A 25758-nucleotide genomic window follows, 5' to 3' on the forward strand; every position below is an offset into this window, starting at 1 on the left:
CCATCTAGTGGAAGCTTTGAAACTGCGGGAAATGACTGCGACCCGAGACCGTGCTTTACTGGCTGGAATTGCTCTATTTAGTTCAGTGTTTCCTGTTTCAACTTTATACATCATTATTCTGGTATTTAGTTTGATATGTTTTTCAAATGTATTTAAAGCCAAGTGTTTAATCAAATGATTCACAAATGAGCATCTACTCCAGTCTATTTTTCGAAACGGGAATGAAGGTACTTGGACATACGTCAGTGGTGGTCATTTATATTTCAGTTGTCCCCACCTCCCATCTCTGAATTTCTCTCTCTCTCTCTCTCTCTCTCTCTGCAACACACCATCCAGCTGCTCCATCCATCCTATCTGCACACCACGTGACCCACTTCTCCCACGTCCTTCAGTAGTTCATTCAGCATGATGGCTGCGGATGCTGCGGATGCTCTCTGCCGCATCCTGCCTCCGCGCCGGTTTTTCCTCCTCCTAAACACAGTCACCCTCTCCTCCTTGCTGAGCCAAACATCTGCGCTACTCGGTGTCCGTCCGGAAGACACCCAGAGCGGAGGACTGTCCGTACAGGACGGAATACTGAGGGCGACAGAGGGGACCCGCTTCATGCTGAGGGTTTACTACTCCACTTCTCCTGCATCCGAACATCCCAACAGCCTGAACATTAACGGCAGACCTGACGCCGCACCTGCCGCTCCGTGGATCGCGTTCATAGAGGAGCCAGGAGGGGACAATGGGGATGAAGAGACGCGGCTCCGGTCCAGAGGGAACCCATGCGAAGAGGAGAATGCCCGGAGCTCTGATATTGAACTGCTGGGCTCTTTCAAATCCACCTCGAGTCACAACTCAGTTTTGGTGGAGCTGCTTGCCAAAGACCTGCGCAGAGATGAGGTGATTAAATATTACTCCATGTGTGCGTTTGATGGAGTGAAATGGGAACATTTCAGCACCAAAGACTTCTGGTTGGCCGTGGTGGAGAGACCTCCAGAGGCAGATGTTTGGCTTCAAGCGGGTGTCTCAGTGCTCTTGTTGGGACTGTCAGCTCTCTGTAGCGGTCTGAATATCAGCATGCTGGCTCTGGACCCCGTGGAGCTGAGAGTCCTGCAGAACAGTGGTACAGAGAAGGAGCAGAAATACGCACGGAAGATAGAATCAGTGCGTAAACATGGAAACTACATCCTTTGCACAGTAGTGCTGGGAAACGTGCTCACAAATACCTGTTTTGTGGTGTGGATGTGCCAGATTTTAGGAATGACTGCTTTCTCAACTGCCTCGTGCACTTTAGGGATATTCTTTATTGGCGAGATCTTACCTCATTCTGTAGCGTCCAGACACAGTCTCGCCATTGCCTCCAAGACTCTCTGCGCAACCCGCCTGCTGATGCTGGTGTTCTTCCCCATCGCCTACCCAGTCTCCAAGATTCTGGACATTTTGTTACACCAAGAAATCAGCAGTTTCTACACCAGGGAGAAGCTGGTGGCCATGCTGCGCGTCACAGATCCCTACCATGACTTGGTCAAAGAAGAGCTTAATATTATTCAGGGAGCCCTGGAACTGAGGACCAAGACTGTAGAGGACGTGCTGACCCCTCTTTCAGACTGCTACATGCTGTCTTCAGATGCCGTGCTGGATTTCTGCACCATGTCCGACGTGATGCAGAGCGGTTTCACCCGCATCCCGGTCTACGAAAACGAGAGGTCCAACATCGTGGATATCCTGTTTGTTAAAGACTTGGCCTTTGTTGATCCAGACGATTGCACTCCTCTGAAAACAATTACTCAGTTCTACAAGCATCCCATGCACTGCGTCTTCAGCGACACCAAGCTAGATGTGATGTTGGAGGAGTTCAAGAGAGGTAATTCAACTTTAAATCACGCAAGAGCTCTTTGGAAATGCTCCGCATACCTCCCTGTGTAGCCTTTGTTTTTACATGTCCAGAACTTGTGCATGACTTACGAGTTGAGAAGTCAGTGTTGAGTGGATGAGGCGCCATATGTTTTGGTGCAGTGTCAGGGCAACCTCCTGCCACCTAGGAGTTAAATGTCCTTTGAAGTGACTGTGCACTGAAAGCTAAATTCTCAGTGCAGAAGTCAATGTATACATCAGTCCATTGGCTTAAAGTGGGTCTGCCAGTAAAGCTCTTTGATCCCAGCAGCAGTGAGAGCCATATGTGAAATGTGATACAGTGTCACACAGTGGGTTTGGTTCAGCCAGAGGTTAGAGACTACCAAGAACCAGGATGGAGATATCTTAAGAATTTATGTGATGAGAGATTGAAGTCATTTTCCCATGACAGCACTGTGAACTTCATGTAGTCTTACCTCCCATTCTTGTTGCTCCTGTCAACATGTATATGAACTCCAAGCTTTGTGGTAATATTGAGCTGTTCGAAAGGGAATTGAGGTGGATTTCAATTTCACTGAGGAGGAAGATGAGGCACTGAGTATCGCCCACTCTCGCTTAGGCATTTTTAGCTTGATAGCAGCATAAGCAGCATCTGTTCAGAGTGTGAAAAAGTTGTCTCCTCCCTCTGCAACTCTTTTCAGTTGACAACAATACCCAAAAGATTTATAATCAGTACTCTGCCGCAAAAAATATGTATTATATGAAGGCTACTGGAACAACAGTTGGGTAAGGATTTTGATGGCAGTGGTTTATGTCCAATCCAATCCAATCCAACTTTATTTGTAAAGCACTTTAAAACAACCACAGTGGACCAAAGTGCTGTACAGAAGAATAAGACATAAAACAGCTATACAATTAAAACAATAAACAAAAACAAAACAAAAAAAATAAATAAATAATAAAAATAAAATAGAAATAATAGTACATTCAACATCTCACATGGTGTCAAAAGCCAAGGAGAAAAGATGGGTTTTAAGATGAGATTTAAAAACAGACAGAGAGGAGGCCTGTCTGATGTGGAGAGGCAGATCATTCCATAGTTTAGGAGCTGCCACAGCAAAGGCACGGTCACCTCTCAGCTTGCGCTTCGTTTTAGGTACACTCAGGAGCAGTTGATCAGCTGACCTGAGAGAGCGGGGGGGGTGTATAAGGCTGCAGCAGCTCGGAAAGGTAGAGCGGGGCAAGACCATTGAGGGATTTAAAAGTAAATAAAAGAATTTTAAAACTGATCCTAAAACGTATGGGCAGCCAGTGAAGTGAGGCTAAAATGGGGGAAATGTGCTCGTGTTTACGTGTGCCAGTTAAAAGACGTGCAGCAGCATTTTGCACCATCTGAAGACGGGCCACGGAGGACCCACTAACCCCCACATAAAGTGCATTACAGTAATCCAGCCTAGTGGTCACAAAGGCGTGGATTACTGTTTCGAAGTGCTGCCTTGAAAGAATAGGTTTAATTTTGGCCAGCTGCCTCAACTGGAAGAAGCTCGATTTAACGACTGAACTGTGTCTGTATGTGGCACAGATTAAGATGTAAATCTGCTTTATAATAAAGAGAGCTCAATACATGCCAGTTTAGGGTAGTTGACTTTGTCAGGGTCATAAATTAAGATAGCCAGTTATAGGGCAAGAGGTCTGCGGCATTTCTGGAATATGAAAGACGGCTTTGGCCTGACCTAAGTCTCTGACTCAGCATGAATTCCGGTGTGTCTAATGTTTGTCTGTTGTGTAGAAAGAGGGTGGAAAGATGAAGGTAGGCTTTTCACCTTTATACTGTTAGCGTGCACTTAATTTGCAGCCTGCTGTGACTTTGAAGTCCCTCCCATTCTGTAGGTCAAAGCCATTCTAACCTGCAGAGTAACCATGAAAAATTCAGGTTCAACCTTCCCCTTCCCCTTTCTCCAGCTTCCCACTGTGCTCTCAGGGATTAAAGGTTCCTGCTGGTCAGGAAGGAAGACTGGAAGCTGTGGCGATGTCTCACTGAGAAGGGTGATGGGCAGGGATTAAGTCTGTGTTTAGCAGAAAATGAGAATGCCATCAATTATTTAAGGGTTGGACAGTTTACAAAAAAAAGTGTTCTCTGTACATTCATACAGCTGGTTTTCATACAGGTTGCCCATTAATTATTTCTGCCGAGGCAACAATTCAGCAATTGTTGATGCACAAGCATCAAGTATTGCTCTCACCTTGCTCAGAGTTGATTAAATGACATTTACCACCTCGTCTCCAGCAGAGACAAGGGTTAGTCACAATTCTCCTGTTATCCTGGATATAAAACATTTTAGTGGTATGTAGATTGGCAGGCTATACTCTTTGGCTATATAATCATGCTGCTGTATGCAGTTGTTTGGAATATTGTTTTTTGCATTTTCAAATGGAAATAACAAAGATGTTTCCTGAAAGAAATTCCTCTAAATGGCAGCATATCTTGCAGCAAAACTGCATGTATAACTCAGCATTAACGATGCCATAGATAATTTACACTTCTGAATACAAGCAATCGGCACTTTACAGGATTTATTTTTACTCTATTAAAGCATGCTTTGCCCTTTATGCATTTGCAATTACTTCATGAAAATGTGATGAGATATTCAATATATGTTAATATTTGACTTTATAAAGTTATGACAAAGAAGTAATTAAAAAGGACTATAAAAGATTTAGTCCCCAGTTAAATGTTGGCACTAATTCTAAATGTAATTTGAGAAGTACATCATTAAATACAAAACACACTTAAGTTATGTTCAATAGGAGCGGTTTTAAGTGTGTTATTATAAGGTTATTACTAATGTATTTATGCCTAAATGATACAGCAAGTTCTCATTATTTGTCTTGGTGAAAACTTTCTGTCTTGTGACATTTTTTCTTTTCAAAGTGCAAAGTATGTGTGTTTTATTGGTTTTGTAAGTGTTTTATTAAAAAAAAGCAACTCAGTTAACACTGAACTGTAATACATGAAACAAAACTAAATCTTTATTAATAAAGCAAATATGGCAACTCAGTTTTTAGTTCTTGTGTGTCTGAAACAGCTTTAAAATGTATGGCTGCAAAGTCATAAATAATGAAGCATTTCTTGTCTGCATGAAAACACACACACAAAATCTAAACCAACATATGCACAATCTGAAAGGACACATGGATTTCCTGCAGGAGTCTGGGAAGCTGGTAGAGCAGAAACATTCACAAAAAGGACATCCACAGAGAGCCTTGTTTCACCCTGGGCATGTGTGCCTACATGTCTGAGTGTGTGCCGCTCTGCAAGAGTATTATGTAACACATGAATGATGTAATGCACTGCCTGAGTGCATCAGCAGCTGAGGACAAATCCGCCTCTGATTTACCTGTGCTCTTCAGACAAGCTGACCTGAGAAACGAAAGCAAACTCGCTGTCTCAGCCAATCTCATGCAGCCACAGTTTGATTTGTGGAGATGGCTGCCTGTCAGTAAATCAGAATTATTTGTTTTGTCCTTGTTGGACAGGATTAAAGCATTTTTAATCCATTTTATCCCCTGGCAGCGATTCCTTATATTGGGACATCTCTTACAACAAAAGCTGATGATTTTGTTCAAAGTAAGGCTAGAGACTATTTATACGTCTTTGGCAAAATCTCAGCTCTAGTGATGTCAATCTAGTGATGTCAAAAATTTGGTTAGATAACTTTTCTGGTCACTAAGCCGACTTATTCGTTCATAGTAGCAGAGCAAAGGGGTAAATATGAAAACAATGCAAAAAGATGATATAAAAAGATATATATGTACACATTTACATATATATTTACACACACACACATATATATATATATATATATATATATATATATATATATATATATATATATATATATGTATATGTATAGTTTAATATTGAAAATGAAACTGATCTCTGTGGACCATCTAGTGGACCCCCCCCCCCCCACACACACACACTTTTTCTGGATGTTCAAGGTTTGTGGCAACACTGACTGCTTGTCACATTCACTTTATTGACCCCGTGCAGAGATCCTGTTGGCGCTGTATGTCTGCATCTGTCAGCCTTGTACTCAGCTAAAGGGAACAAGGCTGTTGTGTGGGAGGCTTGCTCATGGATGTGTAAAGGATGGCTGTTTTGTGTTTACAGAGGTGGCATAATCATGGACTTTTAATTCAGCAGACACAAGCATACCCCAAACCGATTGCATAATCATAGTGTTTACATAAGGGGTCAAACCCTTAAAATTGCCAAAGTATCTCCAGACTAATCCATCAATGCTTACTTTCTTCTCATCTAAGACTTCACTTGTAGGATGCTGAGATGATTTAAAATCCATCTTCAGAGATAGATGCCTCCATGTGTTCACAGTCTCGCAGCTTTAGCTTCAGTTGGCTCTGCTAATTTTCATTTTGATTGCACAGATCAAGTTGAAGGCTGTTGACTGGAGTTATTTTTATCCAGTGACGTATCTCAACCCATTGCGTGAGCAGTTTTTTTTTTTGTTTTCTTTGTTTTGTTTTTACTTGTCTTCACATCTTGAAATCATTTTGTTTATATTTAATCCCTGAATGCAGGTAAATCCCACCTGGCTGTGGTGCAGAGGGTGAACAGCGAGGGTGAGGGAGACCCTTTCTATGAAGTGATGGGCATCGTCACCCTGGAGGATGTCATTGAGGAGATCATCAAATCGGAGATTGTGGATGAGACAGACCTGTACAGTATGTACAAACACTCTCAGCTTCAGAATCAGCTATCATACATCATTCCAGTTTTCTGTAACAGCTGACTATTAACTAGAAAAGCATCCTTATAGCATAGTTACATATTAGTAACAATGGCATATTACAAGCAGAAGCACAGTATCAGGACCTCACTACCATCTACTCTTCTGTTTCTGCACCTTCTCTCTCCTGCTGTTGCCAGCTCTTTTCTGATGTATAATTAAATAATGTGAATAAATGACCCAGGTTCACTGATAATCACCATAATCCGCTTATTTTTAATTGGCTGGAAAGGCTCTCGACATTCAAATGGCAATCTCACCTTCTGTCATATCTAATCTGCTCTGTACTGTTACAGTTGTGGGAAGATGCTTTATTGTTCAAGAATAACAAAACTCCTGCTCATAAAAGCAAGGAACATAAACATTTTAAATGTGCTCCAGTTTTAATTACGTGCCTGCGGTGCATGCACTGTGTGTGTTTTATATATTTATGTCCATTTGTGCGTGTTAATAGCGGTTCGAGTTTTTTTCAGACTTTGTGCTACAGCATCAGTTATTCCTATTGCAGCTTTGATGTACTTAATGAAGTTTTATATATTTAACAGTTCTCCAATCCACAGAGGATTTATCAGTCAATTTATCAGTCTGAAGTTTGCTCACAGCACCAGATAATCCCAAGCTATCTGCAGCTTCATAAAAATACACTGTGCATGAGGCATATTAAGTACCAACTAATGAGGTCAGTGGAACACCAAAGAAGTAGCTAATTTCATATTATACAAACAAATTTTCCAGGCACATTGAAAAAGGCATACTGTAACAATGAAACAGAGCATGTTTACCTCCTTCTCCCGTTTGAGCTCATATGAACTGTTAAATATTTTGTATGACATGCACTTTTAATAATTTGTAGTCTGGTTGTGCTCACAGCTGACAATCGGAACAAGAGGCGAGTGTCCAACCATGAAAGGAAGCAACAAGATTTCTCCATCTTTAAAGTGGCAGAAAATGAGCTGAAGGTGAAAATTTCTCCTCAACTGTTGCTCGCCACACACCGCTTCTTAGCAACAGGTAAATTCTATTAGGTTCTCTCAGGAGATTAATAAAAGTGAAAGTATGCAGTGGGGAAGTTTTTTTTTGCTTTTAATCTTTTTTTTCATGTGAGCCAAATATGTCTTTGTGTGTTTTTCTGGTTTTATAGAAGTGGAGCCATTCAGGCTATGTCACCTGTCTGACAAGATCTTGCTGCGTCTCATCAAACATCCCAGCGTTGTGCAGGAGCTCAAGTTCAACCCCAAGAACAAACATGCGCCTGAACACTACCTATATCAAAGAAACAAACCTGTGGACTACTTCATCTTGATCCTCCAGGTAATCCCTAACTCACAATGTCCGTCCCTTAGTTGGGTCACTTGATGAGATGAAAAATCAAAGAATCTTTTTTACATTTAAAACACAGAGCTGTGACTTAAATTGTTTTATGTTCATTTTGCAGGGTCGAGTGGAGGTAGAGATAGGGAAGGAGGGTCTCCGGTTTGAAAATGGAGCATTCTCTTATTATGGGATGCCAGCACTTATCCCACCTCTGCCTACTTGTAAGTTGCTGCATATTATCCATTTTGTGACGGTTAAGGACTTAATAATGGGAGTTACAATCACAGCAAATGCAGCACCAGTGGTGGATGTTTTCCTTGTCCAAATGCCACCCAGCATCTGTCCTGACCTGCAGCAGAGGCTGTGGCAAAAAAGTAATTAAGAGAAGTGACTTCAGAGAATTTCCCAGTGGAAGGACATGACCTGCACAGGATTAGATGAAATCCAAGCTAAGACTGCAGAGCAAGCAGAAAGCATGTCTCTATCTCTCATTTCTTGTGATGCTTGTGAGCACATTTTAAATGTCTGCTGTTCATGGCTGAGCTTAAAGCTTTGGGAGCTCCCATTAAATATTCAAAAAGTCTTACTTAGGATTTTACTGATTTAAGAGTATTCCTTCAAGAAGCTTCAGAAGTATTATAAGTAAAACAGCAAGTTTTTCTTTTTTTTGTCCACTCATTCTGAGTCATCATTGCCCAGTGGATTAGACAAAAAGCGTTTACTGACAATTTTTTTTTTTTTTAAAAAGTTTGTCACAGAAGATTTTAAAATTACTTTATTTTCCACAATCTGACCCAAATGGTTTTATTGTGTTACCAGTGTGCCACACACAAAACTCATCATCTTACAATAACATACAACTATTTATTTTTCTACTCTGCTGTTGCTTTCTTTTGATCAGGATTCAATAATAGTTCAGATGAAAACATGGAGTTGGGTTTGCATCATGTCACCGGAGGGTTTTCCTATACAAAGCAACAATGTTCTCCAATATATTTTCAGTATGTTAAAAATGTACCTGTTTCACATTTTTTTGTGAGACAGGGCTGAAAAAGCATATTTGTCTCTTATACAGCAAATCAAAATGGTAACACGGGAAACCACCAAGTATGAGTGAGATTTATAGGAGGTACAGAAGAAATGTTTTTTTATTTTTGTGTGAAACTTTCTCTTTACTTCAGAACAATTTTTTCTCACCTGTGCACAATACTGCACAATTATCATGCAAAGAAAGTTTTTTATGTTAATGTGTGTTTTAAAAAGCTCATATTTTAATGTTAAAACTATCAAAACCAATGTGCATAATTTATATTCTTACTTTCTGTTATGATGCTGACAGTCAAGCTCTGGTGCATCCAGAGAGAAGATTTTCTAACTTCTTACACTGATTCCACTTTTATTATTAAGTCATAACTCGGCTTGTAGACAACATGAAGACATATCCCTGCAAACCCCAAATTGTGCCTATTGAGTCACTTAGGTGAAAATAACATAGGGTTTAATTTAGCAAAACCAATCCTCAGTAGCCTGTGCATTGCAAAGAAAACTATCCTTGTGAACTGGAAAAGCAAACAGAATCTGTATATCCAGCAGTTTAGAAATCTGTTATTAGATTACATCAGCATGGAAATGATGTCTGCCTCAGGATCAGGGTGAAAGAATTTAGGAAAGTGGGTGGCCGCTGGGATAGGAGGAAGGCGGGGTGTATGCAGATGGGTGGGGGTGTGTATGTGGGGTTATGTTAGTGGTGCGGGGAAGTGATGGGGTGGGTGTACAATGATGAGTGTGAATGTGTACAGAGGGGTGTAGGGAGGCATGTGTGTGTGTAGAGTGGGGTATGCGTGTATGGAAGAATGGGTGATTATAGAGGGAGCAGGGATGTGTGTGTGAGGGGGTGTGTGAGTATAAAGAACGGGGGTAGGAGAGTGTGAGTTTGAGCGTGTGTAAGAGAATGGGTGTATACGGTGTGCTTAAGGAGGAAGTGTGGATGCGTGTGGGTGTGAGTGGGGGTAGGTGGGTGGGTGCATGTGTGTGTGTGTGTGTGTGTGTGTGTGTGTGTGTGTGTGTGTGTGTGTGTGTGTGTGCGTGCGTGCGTGGGTGTGTGGAGGGTCTTGGTGCTCGGGGAGCGCTGCTAGTGCACTGGGGTGCGGCCTGGCTGCTGCTCGGTGGCGGTCTGGGGATCCCGGCCCTCCGTCGGTGTGGGGTGGGGGGTTGCTTCTGGGCTCTTGGGGCTGTGGGGCCCGCGCTCTGTCTGCCCTGGGTGGCAGACAAAGCCCTGGGTGGCCGGCGGGGCCGGTCCTCGCTGGTCCGGGCCTGCTGGGGCCTGTTCCCCCTGACTGCGGGGGACTCTGGCTGGGACCCCCCTCTGCCTCCTCCTGGGTCGGTGCATGGCTGGCTCCGGGGTGGGGCGGTTGGGGTCTGCGCCTGGGGATGGCTGCCGATGGCCCTGGTCTCGGGGGTACTCCTGGCGTGCCTCTTGCCTTTGTGTGGGAGGGGTCACACTGGCATGATCACCTTTTCCGGAACACGTTCCACTCTGCATGTTCTGCATGTGACACAGTCACCGAGTCGTCTGCAGGTTTATTCACTAACAGCAGCTAGTTTTCTCATTTCTGTTTGTTTCTCATTTATATTTAACTTTTTAGATTCATAGTTTAGTTACTATGATCTAAAGTTGGCTTGTATGTGTATGTATATGTGTTAATACTGGCAAGTGCGTATATGTTTGTAAGTATGTATGTGTGTGTATGTGTGTGCATAGAGGTGTGTATATGTATATATGTGTATATGTATATGTGTACATATGTATATATATGTGTATATATATATATGTGTGTGTATACGTGTGTGTATATGTATGTTTATGTATGCGTGTGTATGCGTGTGTATGTATATGTATGTGTGTGCCTGTATGTGTGTGTATGTATACATCTGTAGGTTGTGTTTTTTGTAGTAGTTTTGTAGTTCTGTAGTTTTTTTTTTCTCTCCCTTTTCTCTCCCTTTATCTCTTTCACTTTTCTTATGAGGTGTTTTTTCTCCTTTCTCTTTCTGTCTTTCGTCTGTCCTCTCTGGTCCAGCAGTACAAACTCTACAATTCGAACAACAATACAAAATAAATATAGAAATAAAATAAAGATTCAGAAAGCCAAGGGGATTATTATATCAAAAAGCTTCCCTTGGCAGAGAAAATTTGCTCAGCAGAACACAGCATCCAGACCATCATTCTGCTTGCCTAAATGCTGGACAAGACAAAAAAAAAAAAAAAGAGAACATGAAGACAAGCTAACTATGTTGAACACCCAGAAATAATGTAATGATTAGAAGGGATACCCTGTCGCGTTTGGCCACTACGGGAACTGCCCCAAAACTTCAGCTTATGGCTCATTACAGTAGTACTGCTTCCTGTTGAACAGCGTATGAAAACCATAAAACTAAACCAACCAGTACTGGAAAGCAGCAGAAATGGAGAGACCTGAAAATGACTGCATCAATGATCCCTATTGATTTTGGATGGGGAGCATCCAGTCAGGAAGAGTGAAAGTAGATGCATTAAGCAAGTACTAAGTTAAGGTTCTAAAAAGTTGTTATTTTCAGCATATTAAAAAAAAAAAAAAAAAAGCTGTATATTGAAGAGACATGTCTGCAATGAGAGAAAAGATAAAAAGGAATCTAAATGTGGAAAGCTGAAAAAGTTGGAAAACTTTAGAATTTGATTACCTGATCATTACTGACCCAGTAGAAAACATTCAACTAAAAGAATATCTTTTCTTCTGTTCAGTTCACAGGTTTAGCTCACGAAGCAGTGGCCTGAACCAGTCCGATTCATTACTGAGCGGAAGCAGTGTGGGTCAGCTCACAACAGGCATGGGGGTCTATTTACCAGACTACTCCGTCCGACAACTCACAGATCTGCAGATCATCAAGGTTACAAACACAATGCAGAAGCGCATACAAGAAACACACCATGATTATCAAATAAATTAAACCACTAGTTTCCTGTTATTATGAACTCAATTAAATCTATAATTTCCTGTGAACTGAGAGCAATAATTTGAGATCACAAGCAAAAAAACTCCACTCATTTAATCTTAAAATTTTTGAAAATGTGCCCTTTTCCCCTGCTGCAACATTTGCCTTTGATATGTCCGAATCCTCGTTTTTGACTGAACACAGACATCCTGTCCCTCAGTCTCTCCTCCACTAACCCTCTTTCCTTTAATCATTGAGAATAATTGAGCTACGTTTGCAGCATGGGATATTTTTGCCTTACATGACTGATGTGCCCTTTCCCTGCACCTCTTCTTCCCTTTATACTAATACAGTCAATATATCCTGCCTTTGTTGCACGGATGTTATATGGCTATGAAGACAGCCATGGATGCACACAGATATGCAAGACTGATGATAACACTTCCTTTCTCTGTATCAGATCACCAGAAACCACTACCAGAATGCCCTAACAGCCACCCGTATGGACAGCTCTCCTCAGACACCAGATGCTGTGGATACTGACGCTAAAGGCAGGCATCCAGTGCCAGAGGCCCGCTCAAACAGCATCGCCTTTCCACTCATGAATACACACACTCGACTGGGGCTGGCACGCCTTGCACACCTCCATCCCCATGGTGGCCTTCACACTTCCAGGCTCAATGAAAGAAACCGTATTGTTCGTAAGTTGTGCGTGTGCTTATATAACACCATGTCAAACAATTTGGGTTTGATATCAGAACGTTAGGATAAAGATCCTCTGCTAGTTACCACCAGCAGTTAAAATGTGGCTTTAAAATAATTTACTCCCCATTGAATCACCGTCTACAACTGAGGAAAGATGATATCTGAGCTTTCTGTTGCACATTTATTTACTGTACTCTAAGTGATGCTTTCACTGTCGTGCTCACTGATAGTGTCTCTTCAAAGGAAAAACAGCAGCTCCATGAAATGAATTTGATGAAGTAATTCCACATGAATTTGCCCATTTTACTTGAGGAGAAATAGGAGCTTCAAAGGCTAAAACTCATTCAGATTAAAGTGCTTTGTTGGCAATCGTCCCCAAACCTGACAGGAGCAGACGATGTTAAACGGAAATGTCACAAATTCAGTGAAAGAAATGAAAATAAATTAAATGTGGTTGAAGCTGATAATACTGTTCCCCTGGTCATTTTAATTTTAAAATATCTGTATAAAAAGTAGCAGAATTGTTAATGACCTCATATTGTATGTGAAGAATGACTATTTATAAATGCCATTCACTCCTCATGACTCACTCATAAAACTGGTGCAAACATGGTTTCAACCAATCTGTACTGGTTTTTAAGGCTTAGTTTTTCCCCACACGCCATCTGTTTGTGTTTGTGTCATAAAGAAAAGTCACTGGACAGATGGTTTCCTTACTTTTCAATAAAGGAGTAGTTAATACTATCAAGTTTTTTTTGTCCTCAAGGACAACTACAGATTGTATTAATTAAATCCATCTCACGGCTAGTATCTCATCTTTCAGTTCGAATCTAAATTCTAAATCCTAAATAGGTCACTGATATGTTTAACTTTTTGTATAAAACCTGCCAAAAAATGAACAAACAAACAAATGAATGAATGAATGAAGTTGTAAAGTTTTTGCTTTCCTATTAGTATTAATGTTTGATTTATTTATCTGTTTTTTTCAGGCAGTAAATCTGATGGACAGCGGAGTCCAAATGATACAGTATTCCTTCGGATGGATGAGATTCCCTACATACAAGAAGATCGGCCAGAAAGTTCTGGAGACAATGGTAAGTGCTACCCAAAACATCATGTATTCATTCTGGCACAAAAAACAATTTTTTTCTGACCTCTTCACTTCTATTTGCTCAACACTGGCACTTTTCTTTTAAATGTCCCAGTAAACAGAATAAATCTGGACAAAAGAATTTAAAACCACAAATTATCTTTAAGAGCACACAAAACAGTTTTCTTTAAAACTTTAAGACTTCTGTGAGAAGAAATGCGAAAAAAATATTTATTTCACATGAAATAATGAAACAGTTTGTGTTTTTAAAACAGTCAACTTGTTTGTTAAAGGAGTCAGCTTGGGACAGCTTCAAACAAACAAAAAAAAATGGGCAATTATGTTTATGCTTTAAAAGCCAGAGGGCAACCAAGTCTCACATTTAAGTTCATATAATTAAAGAAAAAAAAAAAACTTATTCCCCGCATTGAAATATTAGTGTAGCTACAAATCCTGCATAGGATACTTTCAACGTCCCATAAATACCCCAAAAGTGGTAGATTGTTTAAAATATAAATAACACCAGAATGAAAGATTGGCAAGTCATCAAAAAATGAGGTGGAATCTCTGCCAAGGAGAGAGGCTAAAGGTCAAATCTTTGTGGCCTCAGGCAGCGCTGCACTGAAAACACACAAGTTCTTCTAACAGAATCACTGCAAGGACTCTTAGAAATCACTGGCTTGGGACAAGTTTACCATACAATCAGAAAATACCAGATAAAGCTCTATTATGAAAAACAAACAGATGTGAAGATAATTTAGAAATGCCGCCATATTCTCTAAGCCAAAGCTTTTAGAAGATAGTCTGAAAAAAACTGTTCTGTTGTCACATGAATCTAAATTTGAGTTTTGTTTTTTTTTAAAACTATGAACACATGTAACACAATGCTTAACCACAAACTGCGGATGTGAAAACTGCATGGCTTTGCAGGAGAAAAGTCCAGATGCTTGGCTGGTCAGCAGTGCAGATCTTCAACCAAGAGAAAAAAATTGGTGCATCATAAATCAAATAAAATATAGTAATGAAGACTCAGGATGGTCCAGATACATTTACTGCATCAGACAAGAATGGAACAACATTTCTTACCTAAGACTACAGCAACTAGTCGCTGAAGTTCTCAGATGTTGACAGACAGCTGCTAAAAGAAGAGGAATCAATGAAATGAATCATTAAAAAAAAGTCTCGATTGCAACAGCTGATTTGTTATTTATGTTCCACTGGGAATGAAATATCAATGGAAGAGATTTGCAAATCACCACATATTAGTTTTATTTACATTTTGCACAATGTCCCGACATTTTTGGAATTGAAATAGTGCCTACTATTTTTTAAAAATACATTTTTAAAATGCAGCATTTTGTTTCCTGTATCTAAATTTGTTTGTGGTCATGTCAACTTCATTTTACTAAGAGTGCTCTCAACTGTTATCCCACAGATGTGCCTACAGAGCCGTCCACCTCTCCCTTCATCAGCTCCCTGTCTCTTTCCAGCTCTGAGGAGAACATTGGAAAGAAGCTTTTGCGTAAATTGAGTGAGCAATTTGTCACAAACATTTTTACCACAGCTCACCCACACACATCGTCAGATGTGCCTGAACTTTTCGGTCACTTGCACCAATAGTCCCAAGTGTATCTTAGCAACAGGTGTCGTCCCCCTCTGCAGGCACACATCCTCCAGATGCAGCTGTTCTCATTGGCTCACATACATGACTCATATTTTTCTATTCAGCCATAACTGAAAATAGCTGCAGTGCTGTCTCCAGCTAATGATGTGCCGTGCCACGACACATGTAAAGCAGTTTAAACACTCAGGCACAGTATCGGAAAATGTATCTTAACTAGCACTGATCTACCAGTTTCATGTTCTCCTTTGTTTCTAGGTAACAAGAGGAGGAAAAAATCTCGGGATGGAGAAAAGAGTTTGGAGGAGGGTTCAGAGGAGCCCCCAGTGACGAGCTAGCACAGTGACACAGTGAGGTGGAGGGATGAAGCATGCTTCCTCTTTCTCATTCACTGGCTACCCTCATTACTACCACCTCTTCAGGCTCTGACTCAGCCTTCACATTTGATGGAGCCATCCTACCCTCTGTAGCCATCAAGAATTCTCAGGATCCCTCTGAAACACTGGCTCCCGCGCTGCCTGACCCTGACAAACTTGATAGAATAAATCTAAACATCTAAGTGATGGATTTATCCAGCCTTACACTGAACAGTGTGGATCCCAGCTGGTTTTAATCGCGTTTGTTGTCAATGAAAACCTCACCCATGTTACCTTTTTATGGTAGTTGTGTTCATAACTTAAGCACTGATTTACTGCATCTTAGCCATAGTTTGTTGTTACTAGAACCTGTCAGTGTTGAAGCCAACAAGGTTCTTCCTCAGTACCTGAGCCAGATTTGACTTTTTACTTGATCAGAAACTGAAAACACGAACAGTTCTTCTTTAAATGTTACTATGAAGCAGTTCCCACACCCCTGACAATGTTTGCACAGGGAGCTGTCCTGATGTTGCCAAAAGGGCGCCACCTACTGCCAGCTTAAAAGAACACACAAGACTAATAAGGAGAAAGCCACTAAACAAGAGCACAACTTTCACATAAAACTATGTTATAAAAAAGCCATATGGTAATCAGTTTTCAGCCTGAATGACTACTCATTGAATGAGGTTGATGGACAGTGTTGGAAACAAGAAGAAAACTGTTCCTTGCGTGATTTTTCTATGGAAGTGTCAGGATTACCAAATGAAATTGGAAAAAAAAAAAAATCTTATCTCATCTGAAGCACAAAAAGTTTCTCCAATTTAATAGCACACTACTACATTTGTTTACAAAACGCAGCATCCTAAATGAAATGCATGTTACATGGATTGGACATCTTTGGATGTTCTCCCATCAAGACATACAGTTTTCTCTGCATATGTAGCTGCAAAGACACACTTGTGGTTTTTTCTGTTAAACACCCTGACTGTTCCAACTGTTTTTGCAATGTTTAAAAAATGGGGTCATATATATGTCTGTTATTTGATTGCAACAATGTTTGTGCACTGACAAAAATTTCCACTACATCCATATTTCTGTCATTTTTATATGTACAGTTTATCTCTTATGGGGTTACTGGAGCTGCATACACCTACTGAATACAAGCTGGGGAGGTTGAGGGTTTGGGATATCTGTGGATATAAAAGGATATTCTATAAGTAGTTGCTGCTTGCATGTGTGTTTCTGCCGCTGAATCATCCCCATAGATATCCTTGTATTTACATATGCATGCTCTTGTAAAAGATCAATGAATATTCAGTAGAATGCCAATTTGCACTGTATTCTCCCCACCAAGGTATTTGTAAATTTTATGAGTCTTGCAAAAGACTGCGGCCCGAAGTTTAACAGTAAATCTTTAAGGGAGTTACTGATAAGACACAAGGGGATGGAGCAGTAGTATGTTGCTCAAAGGAAAAGAAAAAGAAAAAATAAAGCATTTAAACAATTCCTCAAAAGAAAACAAAAGTACATCTGCAACAATAATAATAAAAAAAGAAAGATTTACTTTAGAATTTCAGTGGTGGAACATACTGATCGGTTTAATGACATCTTTGGTACACAGCTTCTCCAAACATAGAGTGGAAGAGATTTGACGAACAAAAGCAATATGACACACATACTGACGTCAAGCCTCCACCCCTCCTCACAAGTGGTGTGTGGGGACACTCAGTGATTTGATTCATTCTGCCTGGTAATAACGCTGCATAAGTACAAATACTGCACTGCTGAGCTATTCAGAATGACGCCACCACATAGAACAAGCAAGGGGGAAGCCTTTTGATCTGACGGCTGACTCAGACAGAGAGGATTTGTGTCAGTCAGGGACTTTAAGCAGAACGCTTTTAAAGACTTTGCAGTAGGTTTAAATTGCTCTATATTTGTAAGACTGGGAAACTGTTTGGGATATATAGGCAAAGCTACATTTTATATGTAAAATTCAGATGATTATATATGTTACCCAGAGAAATGAAAATACATAATATATAGTCTGAAGAGGAAAGAATTGAAATGTTATTAAATATACTTGATTATAACCTGTCTTTGTCATTTTTTTAGGCAGTTTATATTTCCCTAATATATATAAACTTCAACAAGGGTGTAAACAATGCAAACAAAATATTCATAGGTCTTTATTGGATTAACTCATTGGTCCCATCTTTCACCTTAACAGTTTTAATGGTGCAGAGTGCACATAGAGATACTGTATGATAGCAGACTGGTTGATCATTACTGTGTTTGTGTCACAGGAGTCTTGCTTAATATTACACTAGTACTATGGACAGTCAACAGTTACAGGTAAGTACCTGACAAAACCAGAAAAAAAACAAACATTCAGCTGATTAGCAGAGGGATCAGATTTCTCTGTTGGGATCATTCATTGCCATTGGTGTTTATATAATTGAAGTTGGAAGAAAAACAGTCCATGAATTCAGATTTAAAGTGAGGTAATTAGAATAACACCAATGGGCATAAGACATTATCACTAATAATAATAATAATAATAATAATAATAATAATTAGAATTACATAGTCAGGGTACAACACAATCCCGAAAACAAGAATTTAAATTTAATTTCGCAATAAGTTATTTAAGTTATTTGTTTCCTTCAAGCTGATCCTCCTCAGTTTGGTCCCGCTAAAGTTGCCCTGTTTTATGTGTTTTAGAAAAAACTTCTTTTGCTAAGTTAATAAAAGTGGTAACATGCTTTCAACACTTGGATTAAAAGGAATCATTAGAGCATAACAATGAACACTTTAGACAAAAGTCAGCACTGCTGATGTAACTAATCCTAATAAGATAATCACAGACTTCTGAATCATCTAAAAGATCCTTGACAAATAATGTAAAATACACCACATGTGTAAAATAAAGGGAAACAGTTAATAAGATGCTTTAAACAAGTGACAAACAAAGATAAGACAAAACAACATATGACGAATACAGTAATAATAATCTTGATGTTTTGTGTGGAATATGAAAAGATGCATATCTACAGTCTCTATGCGGAGCACTTTAGCCTTGGTTAACACAGTTATTGAAATTTAAAGGAAACAGGGCAGGTGAGCTGTCTGTTTACCTGTGTGAGTAAGAGTTTTTATCCCTGCATAAAATCTTTTGGAAACAAAAGATAAGAGCGGCTCAGGACCCAGCAGCAGGAGGAGATGAAAGCTGAGGATATTTTCCCCTACTGCACTTTAGTGACGGCCTCGTGAATGGACTCGGCCACGTAGTCGATGTTCTTGGTGGTCAAACCACACATGTTGATACGACCACTGGCCATTAAATAGATGTGTTTCTCCTTCACCATGTATTCCACTTGTTTGGCTACAGGAAATACAGCAGATCAAGATGTTTTAATTCATTTACAGTTCATCAGTCAATGAAAACTCTGCATGTTCTGTGTAGTTCTTTCAACTTTTAACAACAGTGTTAATCAGATTACTTCTCATAGAATGTGTGTTTGGTCATTGTGCTGAGCTGTGTTTGCTATCTGTTGGTCCTTGAACTCACAGTTCAGTCCTGTGAAGCTGAACATGCCAATCTGGTCAGTGATGTGGTCCCAGGTCCCTGGTGTCCCCAGAGCTTGAAGCTTGGCTTTCAGCTGAGCCCTCATCAGCAGGACCCTGTCAGCCATGGTCTTCACATTGTCCTTCCTAAAGAAATAATTAAGGAAATTTCTGTTACTGTTGAAACTCATGCAGAGCCTCAAGGGATCCTCTTAGAAAGGGATTTTTGTGCCAACCATTCAGCAAAGAGCTCCGGGGAGTTGAGAGTGACAGCAACTATGCGGGCTCCCTGAGATGGTGGGTTGGACCAGGTGGTCCTGACAATCTTCTCCATCTGGGAAAGAATCCTTTTCAGGTTGTCTCCATCACGGGCCACAATTGTCAGGTTTCCTACACGCTCATCTGACGGGACAAACAAAAGTCGCATGTGCAACAATCCTGCAGCTGTTCCTTCGTTTACTCTATATGACAGCACTCACTGTAGAGACCGAAGTTCTTGGAGAACGACTGAGCACAAAACATTTCGAAGCCCATGGAAACAAAGTAACGTACAGCCCAGGCATCTTTCTCCAGACTACCAGAGGCGAATCCCTGATAGGCTGAGTCAAAGAACACAAATAGCTTCCTCCTCTATAAAAGAACAAGATAAATCATCACTTATCAGGTTTCACTGATACTCTGTTAAGAATGATATTTCTTTTATTGATGATAGTACAGACAATGCAAGGTCTTGTGTTTGTGTGCGTGTACTGTATAAGTACAGTATAATACCCTCATAACTTCAGCAATTTTCTTCCATTGCTCCTGTGTGGGGTCTGTTCCAGTTGGATTATGGGCGCAAGCATGCAGGACAAAGATCGAGCGCTCTGGACAACTCTGTATAAGCAAAGAAAGGAAGAAACATAATGTAAACATTCAGTGAAAGAAGTGATAAAGACTGAGTGAAATGGTCACTCCTTACCTCTAAGTCACAAAGAAAACCAGCCAAATCAAGACCTCTCTTCTCAGCGTTCCAGTATTTGTACGGACGGACGTCTTCAAAGCCGGCATTGGCAAATACAGCATTGTGATTTTCTGAAACAAACAACGGACATTTTGATGAGCCATTTTCCTTTTACTGCAAACTGGTTGTATTGATGCTGGTTTATTGATGTTTTTCACAACTCCACTGTTAAAAAAAAAAAACTATCTCTGATAAGATAAAAGTATCACAACATGTCCTAATACAAAGTGTTAATGACATCCGGACTCTAAAGTCTACTCAGAGTGTAAAGATCCCTCTGTTAAGCAATCACAATCCTCCAATGATGGCTTTGTCCTCAAGGGGAAGGTCCATTTCTACTTTGTACTGCTCCACTATGTGTGTGTGTGTATGCACATAGTTTTACCCCAAGTAGGTGCGGACACATAGACCGGCGTTTTTGTGTTGTTGTTTCCATTGTAGAATCGTCTGAGGAACTCTGCACCTATCTTCAAAGCACCAGTACCACCCAAGCACTGGACAGCTCCCACCTGGCAAAAACAGAAAAAGATTTATCCGTTACGATGTAAATCCAGTAGGAACTCAGGTACTGCATATTGTTTTCTTTCTTTTGAACAACACCAACCCTGTCCTCCTGGATTGCAGGACTGTTGTCTCCCAGTGCGATCTTGGACGCAGATGATCTGAACTCAGGGAGGCCCAGGATAGGCAGGTACTCGTGGTTCAGCCTATCATCGTGTACAATGATCTTCTCCACCTTTTTCACCACTGGCAGAACCCAGGGCTTCCCTTCATTTGTCCTGTACGCTGCCAGGAACAGCATCATTTATAATATAGTTATATATAAAGTGAAATAAAGTACAGGTACTGGGATACAAGTACAGTACAAGGTAGTAGAATTACATCTTGATGTGAACATCAGGTATGAACTTGAAGCTAGCAACTATTCTGATTACATCTGAATATACCGCATTTATTGAAATAAAATAAATAGAAGAATTTGTGGACTTTATTCCACTGATATGCACAATACTTTCCTTTATTAAAATAGAAATGCCTTTTTTTTAGTATACATCTGGACAATGTGGGTGAACAAAATGTCCTGTACATGTGTAGTACGTTTTTACCTGCAGAACTCCATGTCACTACTTGATAAAGAGTTAAGTATTCAATAACCTGTTTACCTCAGAGCAGAGACCATCAGTTAACTTTGCGATGACGTTAAGAATCAGCTGCACCCCACTGAACTTTTCTTTCTTTTTTTAGTCCTCATTCGTGTGCTGCCATAAAAGGCTTATGGCATTTTAAATTTTATGTAGTTTCATACTAACCTTATGTCAAGTTTTAAAAACCAAATATGTTTAGAATCTGATTAAAAAGATAAAGAAAAGCAGCTCATTATGGTTAAACATGTACTGATATAAACTGTGGCATATTTAGTTTAAAATAATGTTATCTTATGGTTGACTGTACTACTTGTTTTAGCTCTATAAATAAATTATGGTGCATGGCACCAGAAACTGTGTGGCCTACATTCACCAGCTGCACAGAAGTGTTTAACCATCTGCAGCTCAGTCCCTCTTGCAGAGGGATTGGGATTATAAAGCCTCAGGCCTCAGTACTAATCACGGGACTCAGATGGCCTCGTCCTGCTGCAACAGAGCTGCATATTGTTTCTCTTTTACTCCTACATAGCTAGATTTACTGACCCTAACCCTATGGCAATAAGATTAAGACAAGAAACGCTTGTACTGACGACTTAAATGTGACATTTGCTTGCTTTACAGATCAAGCTGGACAAAGCCATGCACATTAAAACTACTGCAAGTAGCATTTACTTGTGTAACAACAGTGCAGTAATCCAATCCACTGCCTGGTTGACAGAGCCAGAGGTTATGTGGCAGAAAAGCAGCTAATGAAAAATAAATAAAACCAGTGAGGAAGACGCCAAAATTGATTTTGTTCATGAATCCATACTTTAAGTGCACAAATATAATTGTTTAGAAACATGCAATCACTATTGATGTGGCTCACATTTGCACAAAACACAATAATGTCTTTTGAGAAATTGCCATGGAATCTATCCATAACTATGTAAGCTGTCAGATTGTGTTACAGAACTATGTGAAGCAAAACACTCACTGACAAATACAATTTAAAAATAAAAATAAAAAGAGTTGAAAATTTATTGTGATGGGCATCTTAATGTTTCATGTTTTTACTACAGTATCTGAACTTACAGGGTCACTATTTGGGGTTGGCAACTAATGAAAATAATGCTACACTATCAATTGTAGAGATTACGCAAACAACACAAAAAGTGAGGTCACACATTAAGATATTAAAAAAAAAAAAAACACACACGGGGAAAACACTTGAATAACGGGACTCTTAAGGTTGCCATCTTCAACTTGCTTCTTAAATTAAGCTACGTTTGACGCTCCGGTCAGCTGGTTGCTCTGGGTTACCGTTGCCATGGCTAACAGGTACCCCTGCAGACAACTTACCTCCCACTCCGAGGTTCACCTTACTGGGGAACTGGTCGTTGTTGAAGTCTTGCGTTAGCTTGAAAACAGCTACAGGGGCTGCTTGTGGGACCTCACAAAATATCGACATGATTTCTTTTTGCTACAGGCTGAATTAAGATGTCAACCGAGCGGCTACCGAACGGGATAGAAAAAGACTTTCACCTTCAACTTCTATTTACGGACTATAATGTGGGCGTGAGTGGCTTGACCAATAGGAAACCGACTTTTTTGTCGTATCTTCGCTCTATGTCAGGTCAAAGTTCAAGAAAACACACGTACTAAGGCTGTAGGCCAATCAATGCGTCTATCTCATGAGTGACAAATCTCACAGCAAATGTATGTGACTCTGGGCTTCACTGCATTGACAGACGATACCGCAAGATGGTGCCAAAACATAGAGAGAGGTTGTCTATTGCCACGCGCATTAAATTATATTAGAGGAACTGACAAAATAAGTTTGGTTCACGGTGGGATGTATCTTCAATTTTAGGGGGGAAAAAAACAAAAAAAAACAAAAGAAAAAAACAACTCAGTTTTTTGGCAAAGCCAGAGGCTAGACCTCCCATCACAAACGTCGGTTTGAACCAGCCCTATTTGAGGAGACAGTCAGGACTCCACAGTGTATGAGTGAATGTGTGTAAAACTGCTAAAATGAATATGTGCAATTATCTTCATCCGTTTTGTCCTGAGAGCCTCTGGTGAAATATGGTATAAACATTCTGGCTCCTCTCTGCTCTCCCTAGAGTTGTCTGCAGGAGCTGAAGTGGTTGATAAATGAATGCTTGTTCAGCCTGCTCTTTTCCACTGGGAGTAGCTTCATTGCAAAGCAGGCCACATGGTGACAGAGGCTTCTGTCAACTCTTAGTATATTGTCTAATAAATTAGTGGTGGAGGAGACACAGTATGTTTACCCAGTCCTACCCCTTATATTTTCCATGAAAATGTTGTAACACTTTTCTCAAGTTTTTTATTAAACACACAGCATATAGGCCTAATTGTAATATTGAATGCAGTGCAGTTTTTCATCATATACAGCAGGGATTCTCATTCCTGGCCCCTAAGAGCTGGTGTTCTGCAGGGTTTAGAAGTTTCCCTGCTACATCAAACCTGATTCAGATTTAAACTCATGATGTAAAGCTCTGCACAGGTCTGCTGATAAGCCAATGATTTGAGTCAGGTGTGTTGCAGCAGGAAACCTTCTAAAACCTGCAAAGCACCAGCTATCAGGGACCAGGACTGAGGAACCCTGATGTAGACCTACATCATAACATATCTCCATTTGGTCAGTAAACGCTTAGCTGTTGATGAGTCATTTAAGAAAAGTGAAATGTCATCTGTGTCTTTCTTTCTTTTTTTTTTCCTTCATAATTATAAAAAGTAGAGCAGCAAAGCAAAACATCAGTTAAAGCCTGAATACTCTAAAAAAAAAAACAACAACTGATTTTTCACCCATCAAATGGTTCATTTTATACAACACAAGAAGCTGATATAAAGTTACTATCTCACCATTTAAAAATACATCTACTCCCAAATCTAACTGCTTAATTGTAAACTTATCAGTCAAGATGTCAACACTACAGTGATGTCAGAGATAGGTACCCTTTTATAACAACACTGAGAGCTAACAGCAGCAAGAAAAAGAAGTAGAGGGAGAAGTAACTGGACAGAAAAAGTGTGAGGTATGGGTATAGTTGGAGTAGCAGTTACTTGATTACTGTTTATCAAATGAACTTTGAATTTATAGGAGGAGAAATTTGGAGCAGATTAGGTTTGAAATACAGTTTGATAATATTATTTTCTTCTATTTTTTTTAAAAAGACAAAAATGGCTGACATTTAAAATGAAGTTCAGTTCATATCAGCTTAATATGATTGATTTCAAAGAATATATAAATAACATTAATAATTTAAATTAAAAATCTGACTTTACAATTAAATAAACAGATCAGTTATTTAAAAAAAAAAAAAAAAAAACCTAAACAGCTATATTGTGAAATATGTTCAGACACATGGATCAAATTTCACACCAAAAAGACATTTAACTAAGATGTTTGCATCATGCTCTGGCCACTCCACAAACTTCTTCATCTATAGGATGTATTGGAACACTTTGACTTTATTACCTCCAAAAAAAAGGTCCATCTGTTCTGTGGGGGTCTTTAACAACAGCATTTCTTCAAATCTGAGTTTCATTAGTCTATATAAAATAAATAAATAAACTCTTTAAGAGAAAATGCTTACATCGGGTTTCACCATCTTCTACTCTGTCTTCCTATTAGTGAAACTCAGAGTTCAAAATGCAGCAACTGAAGGTATCAATCTTCTACTTCTACCAAGATAGCAAATTACTTAAAAATAACAACAAATGCATAAAGTTCTCTAAGTTATCATGAGCTCAAATGTACATATGAATTGAATTTACTCACATTCACACCTTGCCAGTATTTACAATATTTATAAAGAGAAATTATCTCAGTGCAGAAAAACTCTAGCAGGCACTGATTCTACTTATGGTAATTTAATACCACTATATAAATAACTTAAGTGATTATAAATTAAAATGCTGTTTAAATGTAGATTAATTACAATGAATTTAGTAGAAATAGTTGCCCACTCAAGTCAACCTCTGGAATAGGGGGATTACAAGGACATATGAAGAATTCTGCCCATAAGGGAAGACATGACGGCAGTATGTCTGTTGTCCAGGGCTGGATGTTACACTATACATCTTCTTAGCTAAATTTCAAATTAAGTTTGAAGTTTGGATCGATTCAGCCCTTCACATTCGTTAAACAGCCCATAAGAGTGTTTTATTCATTTATAAAGACTAAAAATGAAAAAAATAAAAATAAAAAATTATATAAGCGGTTAGACCAGGGGTGGGCCACTCCAGTTCTCGAGGGCCACAGTCCTACAAGTGTTGGGAGTTTCCCTGCTGCAACACAGCTGACTCACATCAGACTTGATTAGCAGA

The 25758-nt window shown here is 39.7% G+C and overlaps 2 protein-coding genes across 2 annotated transcripts; one reads left to right on the plus strand and one right to left on the minus strand.

Moving 5' to 3' along the window:
• Positions 1-405: 405 nt before the first annotated feature.
• cnnm1 (cyclin and CBS domain divalent metal cation transport mediator 1) lies at positions 406-15690 on the plus strand (the record flags this gene model as incomplete). The annotated part of the gene is made up of 10 exons (XM_079248629.1): positions 406-1852; positions 6445-6588; positions 7524-7664; positions 7795-7964; positions 8089-8188; positions 11746-11891; positions 12397-12637; positions 13631-13735; positions 15167-15262; positions 15611-15690. 10 exons carry the CDS (start codon positions 406-408, stop codon positions 15688-15690), a joined length of 2670 nt encoding a protein of 889 aa, XP_079104755.1.
• Positions 15691-17337: 1647 nt separating this feature from the next.
• Positions 17338-22941, minus strand: got1 (glutamic-oxaloacetic transaminase 1, soluble). The gene is made up of 9 exons (XM_079248635.1): positions 22765-22941; positions 20883-21064; positions 20664-20787; positions 20237-20349; positions 20047-20151; positions 19755-19905; positions 19512-19677; positions 19280-19422; positions 17338-19093 (listed from the first exon to the last, which is right to left on the minus strand). Exons 1-9 carry the CDS (start codon positions 22871-22873, stop codon positions 18954-18956), a joined length of 1233 nt encoding a protein of 410 aa, XP_079104761.1. The 5' UTR covers positions 22874-22941; the 3' UTR covers positions 17338-18953.
• Positions 22942-25758: the final 2817 nt, after the last annotated feature.

Source organism: Telmatherina bonti (assembly GCF_933228915.1).
Source record: "Telmatherina bonti genome assembly, chromosome: 11".
NCBI lineage: Eukaryota > Metazoa > Chordata > Actinopteri > Atheriniformes > Telmatherinidae > Telmatherina > Telmatherina bonti.